The 20,000-nt window shown below is 44.6% G+C and overlaps 2 protein-coding genes across 9 annotated transcripts in view; one reads left to right on the top strand and one right to left on the bottom strand.

Annotated features, from left to right (window-relative positions):
- The window catches only part of LOC135112076 (3-oxo-5-alpha-steroid 4-dehydrogenase 1-like), a 360,238-nt gene that overhangs the window by 281,622 nt on the left and 58,616 nt on the right, over positions 1-20,000 (bottom strand). For all 8 annotated transcript variants that reach the window (XR_010274047.1, XR_010274046.1, XR_010274045.1 and 5 more), the window contains exon 2: positions 12,435-12,511. The gene's annotated coding sequence lies outside the window, so the exon portion shown is untranslated. The remainder of the gene's footprint in view (positions 1-12,434; positions 12,512-20,000) is intronic.
- Positions 1,344-17,286, top strand: LOC135112081 (T-cell leukemia homeobox protein 2-like). The gene is made up of 4 exons (XM_064026006.1): positions 1,344-3,360; positions 12,753-12,847; positions 14,339-14,472; positions 14,836-17,286. Exons 1-4 carry the CDS (start codon positions 3,138-3,140, stop codon positions 15,089-15,091), a joined length of 708 nt encoding a protein of 235 aa, XP_063882076.1. The 5' UTR covers positions 1,344-3,137; the 3' UTR covers positions 15,092-17,286.

Here is a 20,000-nt window from a genome sequence, read left to right as displayed (position 1 = left end):
GTGTGTGTGTGTGTGTGTGTGTGTGTGTGTGTGTGTGTGTGTGTGTGTGTGTGTGTTCTTCGTTAATTTGTTTTTTCCTCTCTTTGTCTGTCTTTTATTGGCAGTCTTGAAAGGGTCTTATTGTTTTCTTCGTTTTTTTCCCTTCACACCACTAATTTACTTTTTTCCTCCGAGTTCAAATCCCTCCTCCTCCTCCTCCTCCTCCTCCTCCTCCTTTCCTTGCTTCGTTCCGTCTTCATCTTTATCATTATTATTAACTTCTTCAGCGCCATCTTCTTCAAGCTCTTCATATTTCTTCCACCACCTCTTTTTGCTTCTTACTTTAATTTACACCATCTTTATTACCTTCTTCAAGCACCTTCACCTTATATTTTATTTCCTGTTCCACTTCTCTTACATTCTTTCCTCCTGATTCTTCCTTCAGTCTTTATCATCATCATTACTTTCTGAGGTTTTCATTTTTATTTTACTTCTTCCTCCTTCTCTCGTTCATCCCTCCTCTCGCTTCTTTTCTTTCATCATCATCATCATTATCATCACCTTCTTCAGTGTCATCTTCAGGTAAGTTCTACTCGTACACCTCTCTTTCATTTTCCTTCCTCCTCCTCCTCCTCCTCCTCCTCCTCCTCCTCCTCCTCCTCCTCCTCCTCCTCCTCCTCCTTTCCTCCTCCTCCTTCTCCTCCTGGGCAGATTCCAAGCACCAGGAACTTCGAGCCCCACTAAAGCTCAACATTGGGAAGAACTTTGGCCCACTCCAGCCCACCCCGCCCACTCCGCCCACTCCAGTCCACCGCTCAAGGGACCCGACCACTTCAGTTCTAGGACCAAGTAGCAAACTTTACTGAATTCCAGGCCACTCTTACATACACACACGGAGAGAGAGAGAGAGAGAGAGAGAGAGAGAGAGAGAGAGAGAGAGAGAGAGAGAGAGAGAGAGAGAGAGAGAGAGAGAGAGAGAGAGAGAGAGAGAGAGAGAGAGAGAGAGAGAGAGAGACGACCGACACAGACAGACAGACAGACGAGGAGAAAATATGTAGAAATTTAAAAGAAACCACAAGTACAAGAACTCAAACAGACAAACCATTAATAAACAAACATAAAGGAAGACAGAACACACGCACACACACACAAATACGACACGCAATCCAACCAAACACCCTCAACCTCCTTGGCAAACCCCCCGACAAAAGAAACCCGTGTCACTTCAATCTTTAACCCCAAACCACCTCAGTCACCCCCACAGCAGGAGTCCCCGCGAAGACGTAATAAGGTCAAGACACTAAGCAGGGGGCACAGAAAGGGAGCAGAAGCGACAACTCACAGCGGAAGACGATCCCACTCTTAGAACTTTGCTGGGATGTAAAAGGGGAAGAGGAGAATAAGGAGAAGAATGTAGCAGGATAAGGCAAGAGTGATCAGACAAAAAGGGCGCTATGAGGCGAACAGAAGCACCAGATAAAGCAGGAGTGCGCAGGATGGAGCTGGAAGGAGTGTCGGTGCAGGCAGAGGCGCGGGGAGGCAAGGAGTGCACGAGAAGGCTGCCTGGTGCCTGCATGCATCAATAACCTCGACTCCCGCCTTCGTGAGAGCGGCCACGGAGGATAATGCTCATTTAGGATCAGTTGTCAGTGGAACACAATGGTTAAATAATGCTCGGCTGAGTCTCCATTATGTTCCCTGCCCACCACAATCGTCGGATGGGCGGCGCGGGGGGGGGAGGAGGGAGAGTGGCGGGGAGGATGGGGGAGCCTGGATTGTAAGGTTTGTCGTGTAAGGTTCACTTCCTCGGTTCACTGTTTCAAAAGGCTCGGATTCACTTGGGTTAAGATGCATGAATTCGAGAGGTAATTTGTTGACTTTATAAGTGTGGCCGCGGGGCTTTGTGCGTGTGGCGCAGTGATGGCTCGCCTCTTTGTTAGAGTGACGTTACTTATTAGGAAGGGGATGCGAGTGCTGCTGCCGCGCCTCCTGCAGGAAACGGCCCCCCTCCTGCTGTCATACGCCACCTCGGCAGTGTTGCTGCGCCGCGCCCTAAAGGTTCTACAAATCGTGTGGGCGTCACCATGAGTCAGCCGGGCCTTGCAGGGCATGGCGGGCCTCGTGGTCCTGGGCGGCCGCCTCCCGCCGCCTCGCCGCCGCGGAAACAAAAACAACGGCCCGTTATCGCTGCTCGGGATCACCCAATTGTACAGAGACAAACAAACCCAAGATGGGCGTGTTGACAAAGGGCCTATAATGCCGGGTAAGTGTTTTAAGCGCATTAGCGACCCTGCAGGGAGTTGGGCCTGGGGAGGGGAGGGGAGGGATGCCCCACACATGGCGTCCTGCCCGGGGCTCGTCACGTAACAAAGCATTCCTTGTGATTTGCCGCAGAAAATCCGGTGTAATTAACTTAAAACAGATTTTATGGTGTGCGCGCTCGGCTCTCGATAAAGGGATGGAGGTTCATTTAGCAGAAAATCTCACCTAACTTAGGCGGCCGACTCCTCTTTTTCGATTCCTATCTTGTAGGCTTTACTTGGTGGCCATCACTTAGCGGCGGCCAATCACGGGACGCGGGAGGAAGGCGGAGCCTCCGGGTAGCCAATGGAGGCCGGGTCCCGCCCAAGACCCGCCCCGGCGGCGGGGTGGGCGTGGTGGGCGGGAGGACTGGCCAGGCCAGCCCGACCCGACCCAAGCCATTCACCTCCCAGTGCGAGGCCAGCGAGGGCGTGTGAGAGAGAGAGTGTCGCCCGCACGGTCACCGTCGCACGCCTTACACCCGCCGCGGCCGCTGCTGCTGCTGCTGCTGCTGCTGCCGCCGTCGCCGCCGCCGCCGTCACCACGGCCCCTCGCCCGCCGCCCGCTGCCATGACCGCCCTCGAACTGGAGGTGGACCAGGAGGAAGAAATCAACGTGGACGGGGACAGTCGTCCCGGTTCGCCCGCTCCCCGGTCCTGCCCCGCCCCGCCGGGACCCGCGGGCCGCCTAAGCCGCCCACCGCCGCCCGCCTCTCCTTTAGTATCTCGGCGCTGCTAGGCGACAAGGACCTCGGCAGCGACGAGGAAGATCGCCGCGTTGAAAGCGACGACGATGACGACCACGAAGACGACCACGACGACGATGAGAGCTACGAGGAGGCCGCGGACGACTACCACATGGCTTACGGTGCCCTGGGAGGCTTGCCACCACCCTATGGTCCTCTGGCGGGCGGCGCCCCCACAGTGCTGCGTGTGCCGGCACACCGGCCCGTGGGCGTGGGCTACCCTGGGCTTGCGGGCCTGGGGGCGGCACACCCGTGGCTACCCGGACTGCCCGTGTCACCCTTCGACAGACCCACCGCCCTGGCGCCCCACTACCCCACCCTCGACAGGCTGGCAGGTGAGTCACGCCGTGCTGTGTGGCACCGGAAAGGGGATCCCATGACCCGCTGCGGGAGACCTTGTCATCCCCGCCACCCTCCCCAGGGGGCCGCCAAGTGTTCCCACCCCTCCTCCCCCCCACGTCCCACCCTCTACCTTGACAACATTCCTAATCACCAGACATCAGAGCCACACCCCCCTCCCCCATTCCTCTTCCTCTTCCTCCTCCAATCCCCTCCCGAGGCAGAGGCGTGCCTCTGTCTACCTCCATCTCTGCCTCATCTTTCGAATGACGCTGACCTAACAACCTCTCCTCCTCCCCTCCCCGAGTCGTGCTACAGTGGGGAAGGGGGCGGGGAACCGTGTCCTAAAGACCTCACCGGTGGCGGTACCTCTCCCCTCCCCCGCTCCCCCACAAGGCTCCGCGGCATCCAATCTGTCTTGCCGCCGCAGCCCCGCGAATTTACGAGAACAGAAGCTCTAATAAGGCAGGGACGGACCGCCGCTAATAGTAATAATAATAGTAACGCGGGCCGGGAGGGACGCCGCGGTATTAATCACCTCCTTCCCTCCCTCGCCTGTCCCACCTCTCCCTCGCTCTCCCATCCTCCCCGCCAGTCTTCACGAGGTACTAAACACTCAAACTTTCATCTCTAACAAAGAAAAAAAAAGATGAACAAGCAATGAAAGCAAGTCATTCCTTTCCTCCTCCTCCTCCTCCTCCTCCTCCTCCTCCTCCTCCTCCTCCTCCTCCTCCTCCACACCAAATACATCCATACACACATCAACCTCAAAAAATCATATACACACACACCCACAACGTTTTCTTTCGATCTCTGCATAATACAAGAAGACGGCGGCTATAACGTATGCTTAGGCGAGCGTTAGCGAGGTCGTAAAATAAGGGAATCAAGGGCGGCGGGCGAGGGGGAAGGAAGCCTGAAGGAGGTTATTCACTCAGATCACGGTGTATAGGAAGAATATTTATTTATGGCAGAGAGAGAGAGAGAGAGAGAGAGAGAGAGAGAGAGAGAGAGAGAGAGAGAGAGAGAGAGAGAGAGAGAGAGAGAGAGAGAACTAGTGCCACTGATAGAGATAACCATAAGACAAGGAGAGGAAGGGAGAGAGAAAGAGAGAGAAAAAAAAAGGAGGAGGAGGAGATATTTACCTGTGCCAGTGATTGGTGGGCTGTCGAGGGGAAGGGAAGAGGAGGGAAGAGGAAGAGAGAGTGAGAGAAAGAGAGGAGGGGAAGTGACATGTTAAGAGTGGTGTAAATAATTCTACTTCCCACCTGCTGCCTTACACCTGTCCCACGCCAGAGATTTACCTGTAGAACCTGTGTGTGTGTGTTTGTGTTTGTGTGTGGGGGGGGTGGGGGGAGAGAGAGAGAGAGAGAGAGAGAGAGAGAGAGAGAGAGAGAGAGAGAGAGAGAGAGAGAGAGAGAGAGAGAGAGAGAGAGAGAGAGAGAGAGAGAGAGAGAGAGAGAGAGAGAGAGAGAGAGTTTGGGATAAATTCTCCATCTTCACCTTATTCTTTCTCTCCTGACCATAACTTCACGTGCATCATGAAATAGTAATTTTAAATCATTCTTTTCCACATTTCACTCGTAATTCTTATATTTTCCACTCCGTATTTTATTTTTTTTTTTCGCAAACGTTACGTATTCCTTTTAGTTTTCTAGTAATCGTATTTTTTTTATCATAAATATCAATACTCTCCTTTTTCCATTTATTTTTAACTAATTTTCCCTGTTTGTAAGTAGTAGTTGTTATTATTATTATTATTATTATTATTATTATTATTATTATTATTATTATTATTATTAAATTATTATTATTACTTATGTGGTTCATGCTCATAAATACTAGCACTTAAAATTTATTTATAACTAATTTTGCACCGTTTATTAATAGTCCTAATTAGTATCGTCATTCACGTGGCTAATAATCTCCTAAAAAAATAAATAATAATAAATAAAAAAAAAAAAAAAAAGAAAAAAAAAAACATGGCGGCAGTAATACAGTAAGCGACGCTATATTTTACACTCGTGATGTAATAATACTCAGGATGCTTAAAATAATCACACTAATTGCCTTCAGCGGCCGTCACCTGTTAAGTCTTTCCATGCTCGTCGTGACTGCCGCCAACATTACGTGAAAGTAGGAATTTTGAGCGCGACTACCTGCAAATATTAGCGAGTTTTAAGTACTTGTGTTTTGCCTTAAGCGATCACACGGCACGCTAGATATAACATATTAAGGAGTAGGTGGCAGACAGTAGATTGTTTGTAGTAGATGTTAGACACTGATACACGAACAGTAGATAACGTGTGGTAGTAGTAGTAGTAGTAGTAGTAGTAGTAGTAGTAGTAGTAGTAGTAGTAGTAGTAGTAGTAGTAGTAGTAGTAGTAGATGAAACACATTATTATTAGATAAGCAAATGTGAATAAGAAAGAAGGGAATTAAACGAAACAAATAATGAAATGCGTAAAAAAAAAATTAATCTCAAAAAAAAAGAAAACACAAAAAAAAAAAAGATGCTGATACACTAACAAACCTTAATAAAGCAAACGGACGTGAGCATTAAAAATAATAATAAACATGGGATGAGACACAAATAATAATACAACATCAATTTTGTCAACTAATTCCGTTTGTTTCGAGTCACGACGGCTGGAGAGGAGGAGGAGGAGGAGGAGGAGGAGGAGGAGGAGGAGGAGGAGGAGGAGGAGGAGGAGGAGGAGGAGGAGGAAAAAAGAAAGCGCATCCCGTTATATTCCCTCCCTTACCTACCTTCCTCTCTCCCTCTCCCTTTACCTCCTTCCCATACCCCATACCCCATATACCCCATACCCACCACGGATGCCCTAACAACTCACTTCAATTCTCCCATCGCCTCCGCTAATTACCCTCATTAATCAGCCTATTAGCGCCCATTAGCCATCAGTCTATCCCGCGGGCGTCAGGCTTCAGGCGTGCGGGTGGTCACTAACAAGACGGGGCTTCCTTCGCTAATCGCATCCTTTTTAATCACATCGTTATAGGCAAGGTGATCAAAGGGTTACCTGTATGGCTAACTAAGGAGGTCGTGTTACCTGTATAATGAGGTGCTTTAATTAGGCGGTTGAAGAAAGGACAGGACAGGTGCGGTGTTGAGTTTATGAGGTGTGTGCGCGTCTGTGTGTTATGGTAAGGTGTGGGTGAAGGGGTTATCGTGTGTGTGTGTGTGTGTGTGTGTGTGTGTGTGTGTGTGTGTTGGCAGCAGTGTCGGTGTGGCCTCAACTCGTGTACGCGGCGAATTATTGACATCACGCCCTTGTTCCTACACCGGTGATTCTTGTCATGGAGAATTATTGTTATTATTATCGCCACTATTTATTCACTATTGACTATCCGAGGTGGAACTTACTGCGAAAAAATTCAAAGGAGCGCCTCGCCAGCCCGCCGGTACACACAGCATTGATCAGCGCTCTATTAGACAGATTTTGTATTATTTTCGCAACATGAGTGATGATTAATTCCAAAAATAACGGGTACTTAGTGTAGCGGTAAATATCACAGGTGTAAATCAGGTGCAGGTATGAATGTAGCGTGTTGATAGTGTCATGTTTAGTTTTAAGTGGCAGGTCATCAGCCTGGCGTGGAAACATTGAACACACAGGCGGTAGCGGCGCGTCCCTCCCCGCTGCTATAAATACTGGCTGATGCCGCCGTTATAAAAGAGGCGGTGCTTGTGTGTGTTTTGCTCGATGGGTTATTAATGCAAAGCGTCGCCCTCCGCACCGCCGCGCCCCGCCAGCCACGCCAGGCCCGCCACCCGCGGCGCCGCCGCTGCCACCACCACTCATCACTTATCGACGAGGCAGGGTCGCGGGTTATCCACTGCTGACGGAACGGGCACCAGATAACTTTACTTTAACCTTTATATATATATGTGTGTGTGTGTGTGTGTGTGTGTGTGTGTTTCATTACTGCCATCATCACTGTTGCATATAATACTACCATAATATACATAATTATTATAATTACAATCGCAATGATTATACGGTTATCCATTAATAACATTCATACAACTAAAACTAATATTAATATCAATACTGATACTAACATTTTACTACTACTACTACTACTACTACAGTAACAGTACCACCACTTCCACTACTACTGGTATTATGCATTGCTACTACTGGTCCTGTTACTGCTGCACTGATAACTAATAATAACAGTGATAATACAATTTATAATGTTAACAACAATAATAATAAAAAATAAATAAATAAATAAGATAATAATAATAATAATAATAATAATAATAATAATAATAATAATAATAATAATAATAATAATAATAATAAATTATTATTATTATTATTATATTTACATTATTATTGTTGTTATCACTGTTATTATTATTATTATCATTATTATTATTATTATTATTATTATTATTATTATTATTGTTATTATTATTATTATTACTACTTCTATCATTATCATTATTGTTATTATTATAATTATTATTATTTTCATCACCATTAATTTATATTATCGAAATTATTTATCATTACTGTTAACGGTATCACCACAAGTAGTCGTAGTAGTAGTAGTAGTAGTAGTAGTAGTAGTAGTAGTAGTAGTAGTAGTAGTAGTAGTAGTAGTAGTAGTAGTAGTAGTAGTACACACACACACACACACACACACACACACACACACACACACACACACACACACACACACACACACACACACACGCCAGGGGCAGCATCACTTTACACTCGGTAATGTGGAGGCGTCTTGTAAATGCCGAGGTCTGGTGTGAGAGGCCGCCCTCCGCCGCCTCTCATTACCTCTCACCGCTCTCCCGGCCTCTTGTTACCCTCTTACTGCCCTCCTCTTGCCCCTGCAGGTGTGGGAGAGCCTCCAAACGACCGAGAGCGAGCGAGAGAGAGAGAGAGAGAGAGAGAGAGAGAGAGAGAGAGAGAGAGAGAGAGAGAGAGAGAGAGAGAGAGAGAGAGAGAGAGAGAGAGAGAGAGAGAGAGAGAGAGAGAGAGAGAGAGAGAGAGAGAGAGAGATTAAAACCGAGAAGACGTAGAGAGAGAAAGCGAGCGATAAAATAAGAATAAAAAGAAACAGGGAGGACGGAGATGGACAGGGTGAGAGAAGGAGAGAAGTTATGAGTGTGGGAGAGAGGAAGGGAGAGGAGGAAAAAGAGCGAGGCATATGAGACTTTGATGGGATGGGTGGGAGGAAAGAAAGGCAACGGAAGGAAGGAGAAGGTAAAAGGAGAAAAGAGGAGGAAAAGTGAAGAGGAAAATAAAGAAAGAAGGGAAGGGACGGAATGGGAATGAAATGGAGAAGAAAAGAGGATGGAAAATAAAAAAAATAAAACAAAAAGGGAATGGAAAGGGAAGAGAAGAGATGAAGGTCAGTTTTATTGCAAGTTTACAGATGCAGAGAGAGAGAGAGAGAGAGAGAGAGAGAGAGAGAGAGAGAGAGAGAGAGAGAGAGAGAGAGAGAGAGAGAGAGAGAGAGAGAGAGAGAGGGGTGGAATGAAAACAGTTATAGGGCATGGTTAGCTCTCTCTCTCTCTCTCTCTCTCTCTCTCTCTCTCTCTCTCTCTCTCTCTCTCTCTCTCTCTCTCTCTCTCTCTCTCTCTCACACAAACAAAAATATTATGTAGAGGAAAATTGTGGCTAATTGTGGAAGTAGTAAAAGAAATAAACTAATTATAATAATCAAGTTGAAGACGATAGTAATAATAATAATGATGATGATGATGATGATAATAATAATAATAATAATAATAATAATAATAATAATAACAACAAACAACAATAATACAAATTATTATTACCATAATGCACTCATGTAAATATATAATTAATACATGGCGATAGCAGTAGTAGTAGTAGTAGTAGTAGTAGTAGTAGTAGTAGTAGTAGTAGTAGTAGTAGTAATAGTAGTAGTAGTATAATAATAATAATAATAATAATAATAATAATAATAATAATAATAATAATAATAATAATAATATCTCGTCAAAAAATATATACTGCACTAAAACCATGCACAGTACAGCACAGTGTTGTATTTACCTGTGTCAAATCAGGGACTAATAAATAAGAACTTAAAAAAAAAAAAAAAAAAAAGAGTAAATACAAAACACTGGAATGAAAAAAAAAAAAAAAATCGAATGAACAATGACAAGCAACATAATAGAAAAAAAAATTTAAAACACACTAAGAATCAACTTATTAATAACACAATCACTAAAACAAATTCATCTTTGAGCTGCTTCCGCTACGACTCGCGACAGTGGATCATCTGTCTGTATGTACTCCACTATTCACTTCACCGCTGCACTCATCACCAGTCTTCCTTCAGTGCACTCATACACCTCTCATCTCTTTCCTCCAGGTGCACCCCTCTTCAGCATCCCCCCTTAATGTTTCCCCAGCTCACCGAACCACCGCACTCTCGCCTCTACATCTGACTCGCACACACTGTCTCTCTATGCCCGTTTTTCTTTCACCACTGAGGAAACAAACACCAGTATTCTCTCCTCAGCTCATGACCAAAGCACCTCACTTTGACACACCTGCACTGTCCTCTGTGGCCATTTCTCTATTAGCACTGGCGAAACAAACATGCAGCAATGACCAAACACCCTCCCGTTCATACGACTCTTCCGTTTATATTACGCACTCTGCGCCAATTCGCCATCCTTTACGCAGCACTATAACACTACAACACACACTATCACACCATTACCTCCCTCACCATAAAAATAAAATAAAAAAACACGCGGAAAATACCACGGACCCGCCACCATTACAGCGAGAACTTCGATAAAATGGCTTCTCCCTCTCATTCTCTCTCTTTCTCTCTCTCTCCCTGTCTTTCTCTTGCTCTACCGATCTCACACACACTCCCTCCCTCTCTATCTCTCCCTCTCTCCCTCCCTCTCCAGGACAATCATATTCACAGGAAATCAAACCTCTAATAGCCCATCCTCCCTCAAGGCTTCGCTCACCTGGTAACGCGTCGCACACACTCGCACTTTTTCCAACTTTTTTCGCGTATTCCCAAGGCGGCTCGATATCGGTCAGGTGGTGAAGGCCGTGCCGGGCGTGCACCACCTGGGAATGCACGCTACACACCCCACGCACGCCCTGAATCAATGGGTGAAGTTTTGAAAAGCGACGTAACGCTCCGGGAAGGCTGGACTCCACTCTGGCAACACTAGTTAACTAAAATATGGGGTCTGGGTCTTACGTGGAGTTGCCAGCGATCGCCCGCCAGACACGCCGCACATTCTTCAATTCCTGTTTTATCACCGTTTTCGGCCGCTCTAACCGCCCTCATTTGCCTTCACCTGAAAGACTCACCTGCCATTACCTCACACCTACACCTGGGCGTGATGTGGCTGCAGGAGAACGACTAGCACGACTTGAAAAAATGGTTCCTTGGTAATGTACGACCCAGTGAACCACCTCCGTCTGTATCCCCGCCATTATTCCTTCGCCAGATGGAGGTGAATATATGGTCTGTTTTGTTTATGGTGTTGTTTGTCCTGTTCCTACCCTGCCACCCCCAAGTTCGAACCCCTCCCCTCCCCTTCCTCCCCCCTTTCCCAGCAGCCAGACGCAGATACACGCCTATAGGGAAGCTGGGGAAGGTATAGGGTTATTATCTAAATACGTGGCGTTATACTTTACCTGCTTAATTTGACTTAAGTGTCTGGGAGAGCTAAAGGTGTGTGTGTGTGTGTGTGTGTGTGTGTGTGTGTGTGTGTGTGTGTGTGTGTGTGTGTGTGTGTGTGTGTGTGTGTGTGTGTGTGTGTACCTGGTTGTAGTATGCAAGGCCTGAGCTACATTCGTGTGTGTGTGTGTGTGTGTGTGTGTGTGTGTGTGTGTGTGTGTGTGTGTGTGTGTGTGTGTGTGTGTGTGTGTAAACCAAGCCACGCTCCTGTACGTATTTCCAGCGACCTGAAGATCTCTCAATGGTATTTTAAATGGTAATGGAGATGATGGTGGTGGTGGTGGTGGTGGTGCTGGTGGTGGTGGTGCCTGCGTTGAAATGTTAACTACCACATCGCCTCCCCTGTTGTCTGGTGTTGCTTGTGGCACTGTGACTGGCACTACGGTGTTTGTGTGTTTGTGATGCACTCGTGGCGGTGGTGGGGGAGGGCTGGTGGTGTTGGTGACATTTTGAAGATGCGATGAGGGTCAGTGTGTGTGTGTGTGTGTGTGTGTGTGTGTGTCTCTCTCTCTCTCTCTCTCTCTCTCTCTCTCTCTCTCTCTCTCTCTCTCTCATATGGATATTTTTTATGGTTTACCAGAGAGAGAGAGAGAGAGAGAGAGAGAGAGAGAGAGAGAGAGAGAGAGAGAGAGAGAGAGAGAGAGAGAGAGAGAGAAACCTGAAAACTTGCCTCATAATTAGACACAAACTTTTGTAATAGTTCAGCGCAATCACCTCGCCCACCACGAGCCACATTAGCCAACATTACAACCCTCGCGTGCGCATCAGGCAACGACTGAGCCAAGATAAAGAAAGACGCGGTGATTGCCTGGATTTCGCCGCGCCAACAGCGAGGTTGTTGACGCAAAAAAGTAATATAAAACAGATGGATATAAATACCGAATGAATTTGGATTCGAAGAAGAAAAAAAGGTTGAATTTTACATACTAATTACGTAAATTAAAAGAAACATTTTAATGAAGAAAGTAAAGTATTAATATAAAATAAAAAGAAATAATTAGAAAAGCTTGGTTTATACTCTAAATAAAAATGTATATACTCTTCTCCACTAAAATTAAAAGCTTAATAGAAAAAAATCTGAGTACTTGATTACTAGTGACATACATAAATAAAATAACACTAAAATCAAATTTTTAAAAAATCAATATTTGTTTATTAAGAATTTAATGAGAAATTCTTCAAGGGGGAAAGGAAAGAATCTGAAGTATTTTGTGTATTACGAACCCGCCAAAATAAGAGGGAGACTATGCAATCAATACGTGTACACTTCCCGAGTGTTGTCAGTCACATTATCAGCGAGTAAAGAACAACAATAAATACAATGATAACTCACCCTCCACATCACAAGGGTGGCGGCGGCGGCGGTGGTGGCGGCGGCGACGGCGGTGGCACTCCCTCCTGCTCTCAACACTGCAAGGAGATGAGAAACGATAATAAACATGGCCACACACACACACACACACACACACACACACACACACACACACACACACACACACACACACACACATACAAGAACTAAAATATAATAGTTTTTAATCATTTTCTTTAAAACCTGTGCATTACCACTATTTTTTTATATATTCACTAATCCTAAAATTTATTACATTCTACATCTTTATTAATTTTCCTCCTCTTTCGGCTTCTGCAGGGCCGTTCCCGCTAACCCGCCGCGTTGGCCACCCCTACCAGTCGAGGACACCACCTAAACGCAAGAAGCCGCGCACTTCCTTCACACGAGTACAGGTAAGCAGGAAAGGTGCTCCCGTGTTTCTCCTTGTAGGTGTTCCCGTAATACTTTTCATATCCGCCAGATTAGAGGGTTGTAGAGGTGGTGGTGGTGGTGTCGGTGGTGGTGATAGTAGTAGTAGTAGTAATAGTAATAGTAATAGTAGTAGTAGTAGTAGTAGTAGTAGTAGTAGTAAAAATAACGTCATTGATAGCAGTAACATTATTGTCAGTTTAGTAGTAGTAGTAGTAGTAAAAGTAGTAGTAGTAGTAGTAGTAGTAGTAGAAATAACGCCATTGATAGTAGTAACATTGTCAGTTTAGTAGTAGTAGAAGTAATAGTAGTAGTAGTAGTAGTAGTAGTAGTAGTAGTAGTAGTAGTAGTAGTAGTAAAAATAACGTCATTGATAGTAGTAACATTGTCAGTTTAGTAGTAGTAGTAGTAGTAGTAGTAGTAGTAGTAGTAGTAGTAGTAGTAGTAGTAGTAGTAGTAGTAGTAGTAGTAGTAGTAGTAGTAGCAGCAGCAGCAGCAGCAAAAAACAAGAAATCGGCTTTTCCCAGATCACGTGATATCATAGTGACCTGTAATTTTCATAGCTTGTTGAGGTGAGTCACAGCGAGTCACGTGATGCCTGCACCCAACACATCGCAGCGGCACTCACTCCTCACTCACGCTATATACCTGCCCTTATACCTGCCCCTCACCTGTATATCAATTAACTCACCTGCCTGACTCAACCGTGACGTGCGGAAGATGGAGTGAAATGAGTGACTAGTAAGGTGTTAGGGTGACCTGATGGAAGCATAATCTGTCAGTCAGTCAGTCAGTCAGTCAGTCAGTCAGTCAGTTAGTTAGTTAGTTAGTTAGTTAGTTAGTTAGTTAGTTAGTTAGTTAGTTAGTTAGTTAGTTAGTTAGTTAGTCAGTCAGTTAGTTAGTTAGTTAGTCAGTCAGTTAGTTAATAGTTAGTCAATCAGTCAGTCAGTCAATCAGGCAGTCAGGCACTCAGTCAGTTATTCAGGCAGTTAGTCAATCAGTCGGTCAGCTATCGTGAACGAATTCATATGCGGAACCCAAATCAATAAGTCATGTCGGCGAAGTGTGAGCGAGTTATTGCGAGAAGGTTAAGTCAGTAAGTCAGTGAGGTGATGCGAGAATGAGGCACAAGTCAGCGGAGTCCTTGTGAGCGAGTTACCGAGTGAGAGTGAGTGAGAGTGAGTCAGAGTCAGTCACTCGTCTTGCAGTTGGTGCCTGCAATCCTTCACGTCCTGTCGCTTCCTTCCTCATGCTCCTCCTCCTCCAACCGCAAACCGCTCCCTCTCCCTCTCTGTCTCTGTCTCTTTCTCTCCCTCTCTCGTTCCTTCCCCACCTTTCCCATCCACATCCAATCCTCTAATTCACAACTCCCAGCTACTCCCAACAATAAATCAACACTCCCTCTTCTACCCTCTCTGCCTCCTTCCCCCGTGCCTGCGCCGCCCCTCACACATCCCCTGTCCGTCCTCCCGCAGGTGAACGAGCTGGAGAAGAGGTTCAACAAGCAGAAGTACCTGGCGTCCAGCGAGAGAGCCCAGCTGGCCAAGCAACTCAACATGACAGACGCGCAAGTCAAGACGTGGTTTCAGAATCGCAGGACAAAGTGGAGGTGAGTGAGAAGGTGGGTGGGTGGAGTGACGGAGGGAGGAACGGAAGGTGAATCAAGGAGGGAGGGAGGGAGGGAGGGATGATAAGTTAGTGTGTTTGTCAGTGACTGGTTGAGTGAGTGACCAAGGGAATGATTAAGCGAATGACTGAGTGATGTCATTAGTTACATAATAAGTAACACAGACAGACAGAATTTATCCGAGAAAACTCAAAATAACAGGTCCCCATATGTAGCATCCTTTGAAGGTTTTGCAAAATTTTCTTTCAATTAAAACTACTTTTTTTTTTCCAAATCATTCCTCCTTTTATCAAAATTCACTACTACAAGCGTTATCACAGTTTTGTTGTGTTTTCTCTCCTGCAGAAGGCAAGCGGCAGAGGAGCGCGAGGCGGAGCGACAGGCCACCAATAGACTCATGATGTCCCTGCAAGCAGAGGCACTCTCCAAGGGCCTCCTCACAGACCCACCCACCACGCCCCTCTACAACTCCAACGCCTCCCTCTGCGCCCTCGAGAATATCAAACCGTGGGCGGAGAGGAACAAACCCACGCCCACACCCACGGGAACTGACCAGGATTCCTACGGTAGCACCCCCGTCGTGTCGCCCACGTGTTCCTGAAGCTACCCACCGCTCCGCTAAGGGCTTCACTCACCTCCCGCGCTCAGATGATTTGTTTCAATGCTCCCCAAAGGTCTGAAGTTATCACCTCCGTTTTCTTTCTTTCTTTCTTTCTTTTTTTTTTTTTTTTTTTTTGTGTGTGTATTCTATTTATTTATTTATTTATTATTTTTATTATTTTTTTTACATAATATTCAATTTTGATCCAGTCTGTCACCTGAGTTTGAAGACTACTTCATTTTCTTTTCGCATTTTTTTTTTTTTTTAATATCTTACTGTGCATTTTGTGATTTTTTTTTCTCAAGTATGCATGAGGATCGAAACAAGTGAATCCAGTTTCGAAACTCAACGTTCACTTTTTTTCCCTTCATCTTTCGTAGTTCACTCAGAAGTTTTCGGACTGTTTGGAGGTTAATTTCCGGGACATTTAAGTGGAGGAAACTTCAGACCAAAAACAATAAATAAAAAAAAAAGCATGGGGAGACTAATTCTGGGACGTCAGCTGAAACAAAGAAAAGAGGGTGTTGCCAAACTTAAATCAATGGAGCTTCGAACTGACGAGACTTTGCATGTGAGGCTCCGAAACACATTCAGAACACAACCCCCATTTTAACGAGGCCAAAAAAAAAAAAAACAAGAAATATATATATATAAAGACTCTTCCCTCCCCACCGACTTCGTTCAATAGAAGTAGAGGTCTGGGACACTGCCTCCCTGTTTGCCTGTGTCTAGGAAGGTGAGGGGAGGGGGGAGGGGCGCACCACTACCTATCCGAGTACCTGTGTTGGACATGGGGACACGTGTGTAGAATCTATACAGTAAACACAGAGTGAATATCTTCCTTGAATGAACCTCATTTTAATGCCAAATTTGCTCACCTAACAAATCCATAACCTTATAAATAACAAATAACGGTTAGCATCAATAAAACTAAGAATCGGAAGACCTTCAAGTATCACGAATATAACTTAGGAAAATATCGACAGTTAGAACAGTTACTCATTAATGACACTTAACAGGTGAGCATAAGAAAACACCTGTGAAGTCACTAAAGACGGTAAAAAATACGTTCCTCTTTCGGTGTTACTGAAGGGAGAAGGTGTCTGTTGGGTGTGCAAGGGCGGCAAGGAAATGCGTTCGTTCTTCCCTACCATTGTAATGAGATCCTGTACTGGGGTTTGCTACACCATATAATATAACGCACCACTGGTTGTCCGTTGTCCTCCTGCCGCTACAAGAGTGTATCATGTCCTCGCTACGTGTTCACTGTCTCTCCTCCTTTACTAACATGCTTCACTTTTTTATATATTATTTGTTTCATATAAGATTTTTTTTTTTAATGTTCATGTTTCATACTTCTCTCTAAAGTTATTAATTCCATGTCGCATTTTGTCTATTCACTATATTTGTTACTAAACTAGAGAAATAATCACTTAGTATTTTCTGATATAAAACTATTAGTCTTCCGAGAATCTTATGCTTTATTTAATCTTCAGTTTCAAGTATACTTTTCATCTCATTATTTACTAACAGCTCCTTCTTAAAACTCCGTACATAAGCAAATACATGTACAGAGTTAAACATTTTCTTTTCCCTAAACCTTTCCTTCAATCTTCAGTTTAATTACACTTATCCTTTCATACCTTTGCCAGCCATTCTCCTCGAGCACTATACAGAGATGAACCAAATACGTGTACAGAACTGGTCTTAACTTAACCCCACCTCACCCACCTCACCCACCAAGCATCCCAGCCAACCCTCAAACCCACAAGTCTCTCCGTAACGGCTAATCAAACTTGAGTCACGTCAGTGTGAGTGTGTGTGTGTGTCTTAAATAAGTTATCTCAATGTTTTATCTGGTGACGTGAGCCAAGTTAAAGTGTTCGCGCCATTCATGTCTTTGTATCTCGCGGCCATAGAGGTGTTTTTACTGTGGCGTCTGTTTTCCAGTCTCCTGTGCCAGCCAGCTAGAGTTCGTGACAGTCTGGCATTATTTAGCCTCTCATTGTGTAATAATGATAATAATGAATAACAGTAATAATTATATCAACGACTTTAATAATGATGACAGGGAGTGGACGTGGACCTGTGTGTGTGTGTGTGTGTGTGTGTGTGTGTGTGTGTGTGTGTGTGTGTGTGTGTGTGTGTGTGTGTGTGTGTGTGTGTGTGTGTGTGTGTGTGTGTGTGTGTGTGTGTGTGTGTGTGTGTGTGTGTGTGTGTGTGTGTGAGGTGGAAAGGTGAGGTGTAAATTATATCAATGGACAGGTAACAATATATACCTGTAAATAATTAGATAAAATAAAACCATTACTGATTATTATTATTATTATTATTATTATTATTATTATTATTATCATTATCATTATTATTATTATTATTATTATCATTATCATTATTATCGATCCCCTCCTCACCTCTCCGCCTCATGCACCTTGCCATCTTCCCGTTCACGTGTACACCTGTGCTCACCTGTACACACCGCGAGACAGGTACCCCCACCAGACCCACTATCTGTGTGTGTACATTGTGTAAAATATTGGTCAGTTTGTAAATTATTTGTACATAGAGGCGGCGACTTGACTTGTCTTTGTGTGATAACTTGTAAATAAAACGTGCGGTCATTTACTGCTGTGTTTGTTTGCAGTGTAGTAACCTTATGTGTGTGTGTGTGTGTGTGTGTGTGTGTGTGTGTGTGTGTGTGTGTGTGTGTGTGTGTGTGTGTGTGTGTGTGTGTGTGTGGGGGGTGGGTGGGTGGGGGGGTTGTGGGGGTGAGAGAGAGAGAGAGAGAGAGAGAGAGAGAGAGAGAGAGAGAGAGAGAGAGAGAGAGAGAGAGAGAGAGAGAGAGAGAGAGAGAGAGAGAGAGAGAGAGAGAGAGAGAGAGAGAATGAACACCACCTAGTAATAATTTATACTTTCATCCAAGGACTCATTTACTTTGACTGTCAATAAAAAAATTTAAAAAAACACCAATTAATTAAATCAAAATGAATAAATGAATAGGTAAATTAATAAATACAACAACAAACTAAAATTGAAGTTGGAAATTATTAGAATACCACACGCACATCCACCAGGCAAACACAGCATACAAGGAGAGGAACCTGTATAGAGATATATTTAAGGCGCAGTATTTTTAAACAACAAAGGTTCTCATACACAAATTCCAGAGGCCACACAGAGGAGGAGATATCAACTTCCTGCACGTGCCTTACCCCCGATGATGCAGGAACCTTGTCACACCACCACTACAGTCATGAGCACGCACTTCAAGACCTCACCAACTTGGTAAATGTAGTCGGGATGAGATAATGAAGTGTTTGAGTAGGTGTCTTAAACATACACAATCTCACGTACAAACAGCAAACCCAGCCGCTCTGTTATACCTTCTGAGCAAGACCTTTTCATTCTCTCTCTCTCTCTCTCTCTCTCTCTCTCTCTCTCTCTCTCTCTCTCTCTCTCTCTCTCTTGATTGCCGTTTTGTGGTCAGCCTCGCCTTTACGTCAACACAAACTACTTTAAAAGTCAAAATAATTACCAAAGTCGGCGAAGAGGATCGATGAAGAGGAGGAGGAGGAGGAGGAGGAGGAGGAGGAGGAGGAGGAGGAGGAGGAGGAGGAGGAGGAGGAGGAGGAGGAGGAGGAACTAAGTGAAACAAATTAAGACATGGTACACACACACACACACACACACACACACACACACACACACACACACACACACACACACACACACACACACACACACTGTATATCTTTTCACTTGTCATCAATGAAAGAATCAAGTGGAAAGTTTTTTTTACATGAAGGAAAGATTCACTGTGTCTTGTGTTCATATTTCATTCCTTCTCCACTTCCTCCTCCTCGTCTTCCTCCTCCTCCTCTTCCTCTTCCTCTACTTCCTCTAACTTCTCTTCTTCTTCTCTTCCTTCTTGAAATTCACAGATCTGCTGCTGTACGAGTATATCCCTCTCTCCTCCTCCTCCTCCTCCTCCTCCTTATTCTTCTCATTTTCCTCCTTCTCTCCTTCCTCTTGTTCCTAAGTTTATTCTCCTCCTCGTCCTCTTCCTCTTATTCTCTTACTTTCCTAATTGCCTTTTTTCCCCTCCTCGTCTTCCTTCTCTTCTTCTCTTGTTCTCATTTTTATTTTCCACTTCTCATTCTCTTACTCTCCTCATTTTCATTCTCCTCCTTCTCGTCTTCCTTTTCCTCCTCCTGTTATTCTCTTACTCTCTCATTTTTATTCTCCTCCTCTTCCTCCTTCGCCTCGTCAGGAGCGGCAAGTTCTCCCTGGCGTGGCGGAGTGGCGTCAAACAAAGGTTCCACGAGTGAGAGGGAAGCTAAAGGTGAGCCTCCGCCACGCCTCCTCGCACCACAAGTACCTCAAGGCAATGCATCACGCTCCTTAACACCCACCACCTTGCATGGTGCTGAAAGGCTCTACTCTCTCACCACCACTATTTCCAAAAGCTACAGAGATGACAAGCCAGGTTCTCAAGACTGTTTCCCCTGTTAATAATGTGGAAATCTTGTTAATCTGTATATGGTTATCTACGCAACACTCCGAAGAATTCGAAGGAATATTCAACAGATATACAACAGTTCTTCTTAAAGAACATTTTCCTATTATCAGATAGAAATTTTGAGATTTTTTTTTTTTTTTTTATTTATGTCAGGATCTGTGAAAAATTCAATTTTGGGGGATTAAAAATTTTCCTCTAAGATTACCGATGATTAAACCATGCAACGTAGAAGAAGAATGTTGATATAAAAAGTATATATTAATCGATAAAGAATGTTTTTATTTTATTTATTCTTTTTATTTATTTATTTATTTTTATATATCCTATACAGAACTTACAAACCGGTACAACTTCAACTAGAGCCTTTTAAAAGTAGTTAGAGCTCGGACA

Source organism: Scylla paramamosain, chromosome 23 (assembly GCF_035594125.1).
Source record: "Scylla paramamosain isolate STU-SP2022 chromosome 23, ASM3559412v1, whole genome shotgun sequence".
NCBI classification, from domain to species: domain Eukaryota; kingdom Metazoa; phylum Arthropoda; class Malacostraca; order Decapoda; family Portunidae; genus Scylla; species Scylla paramamosain.
This window is presented reverse-complemented; position numbering and strand designations above follow the sequence as displayed.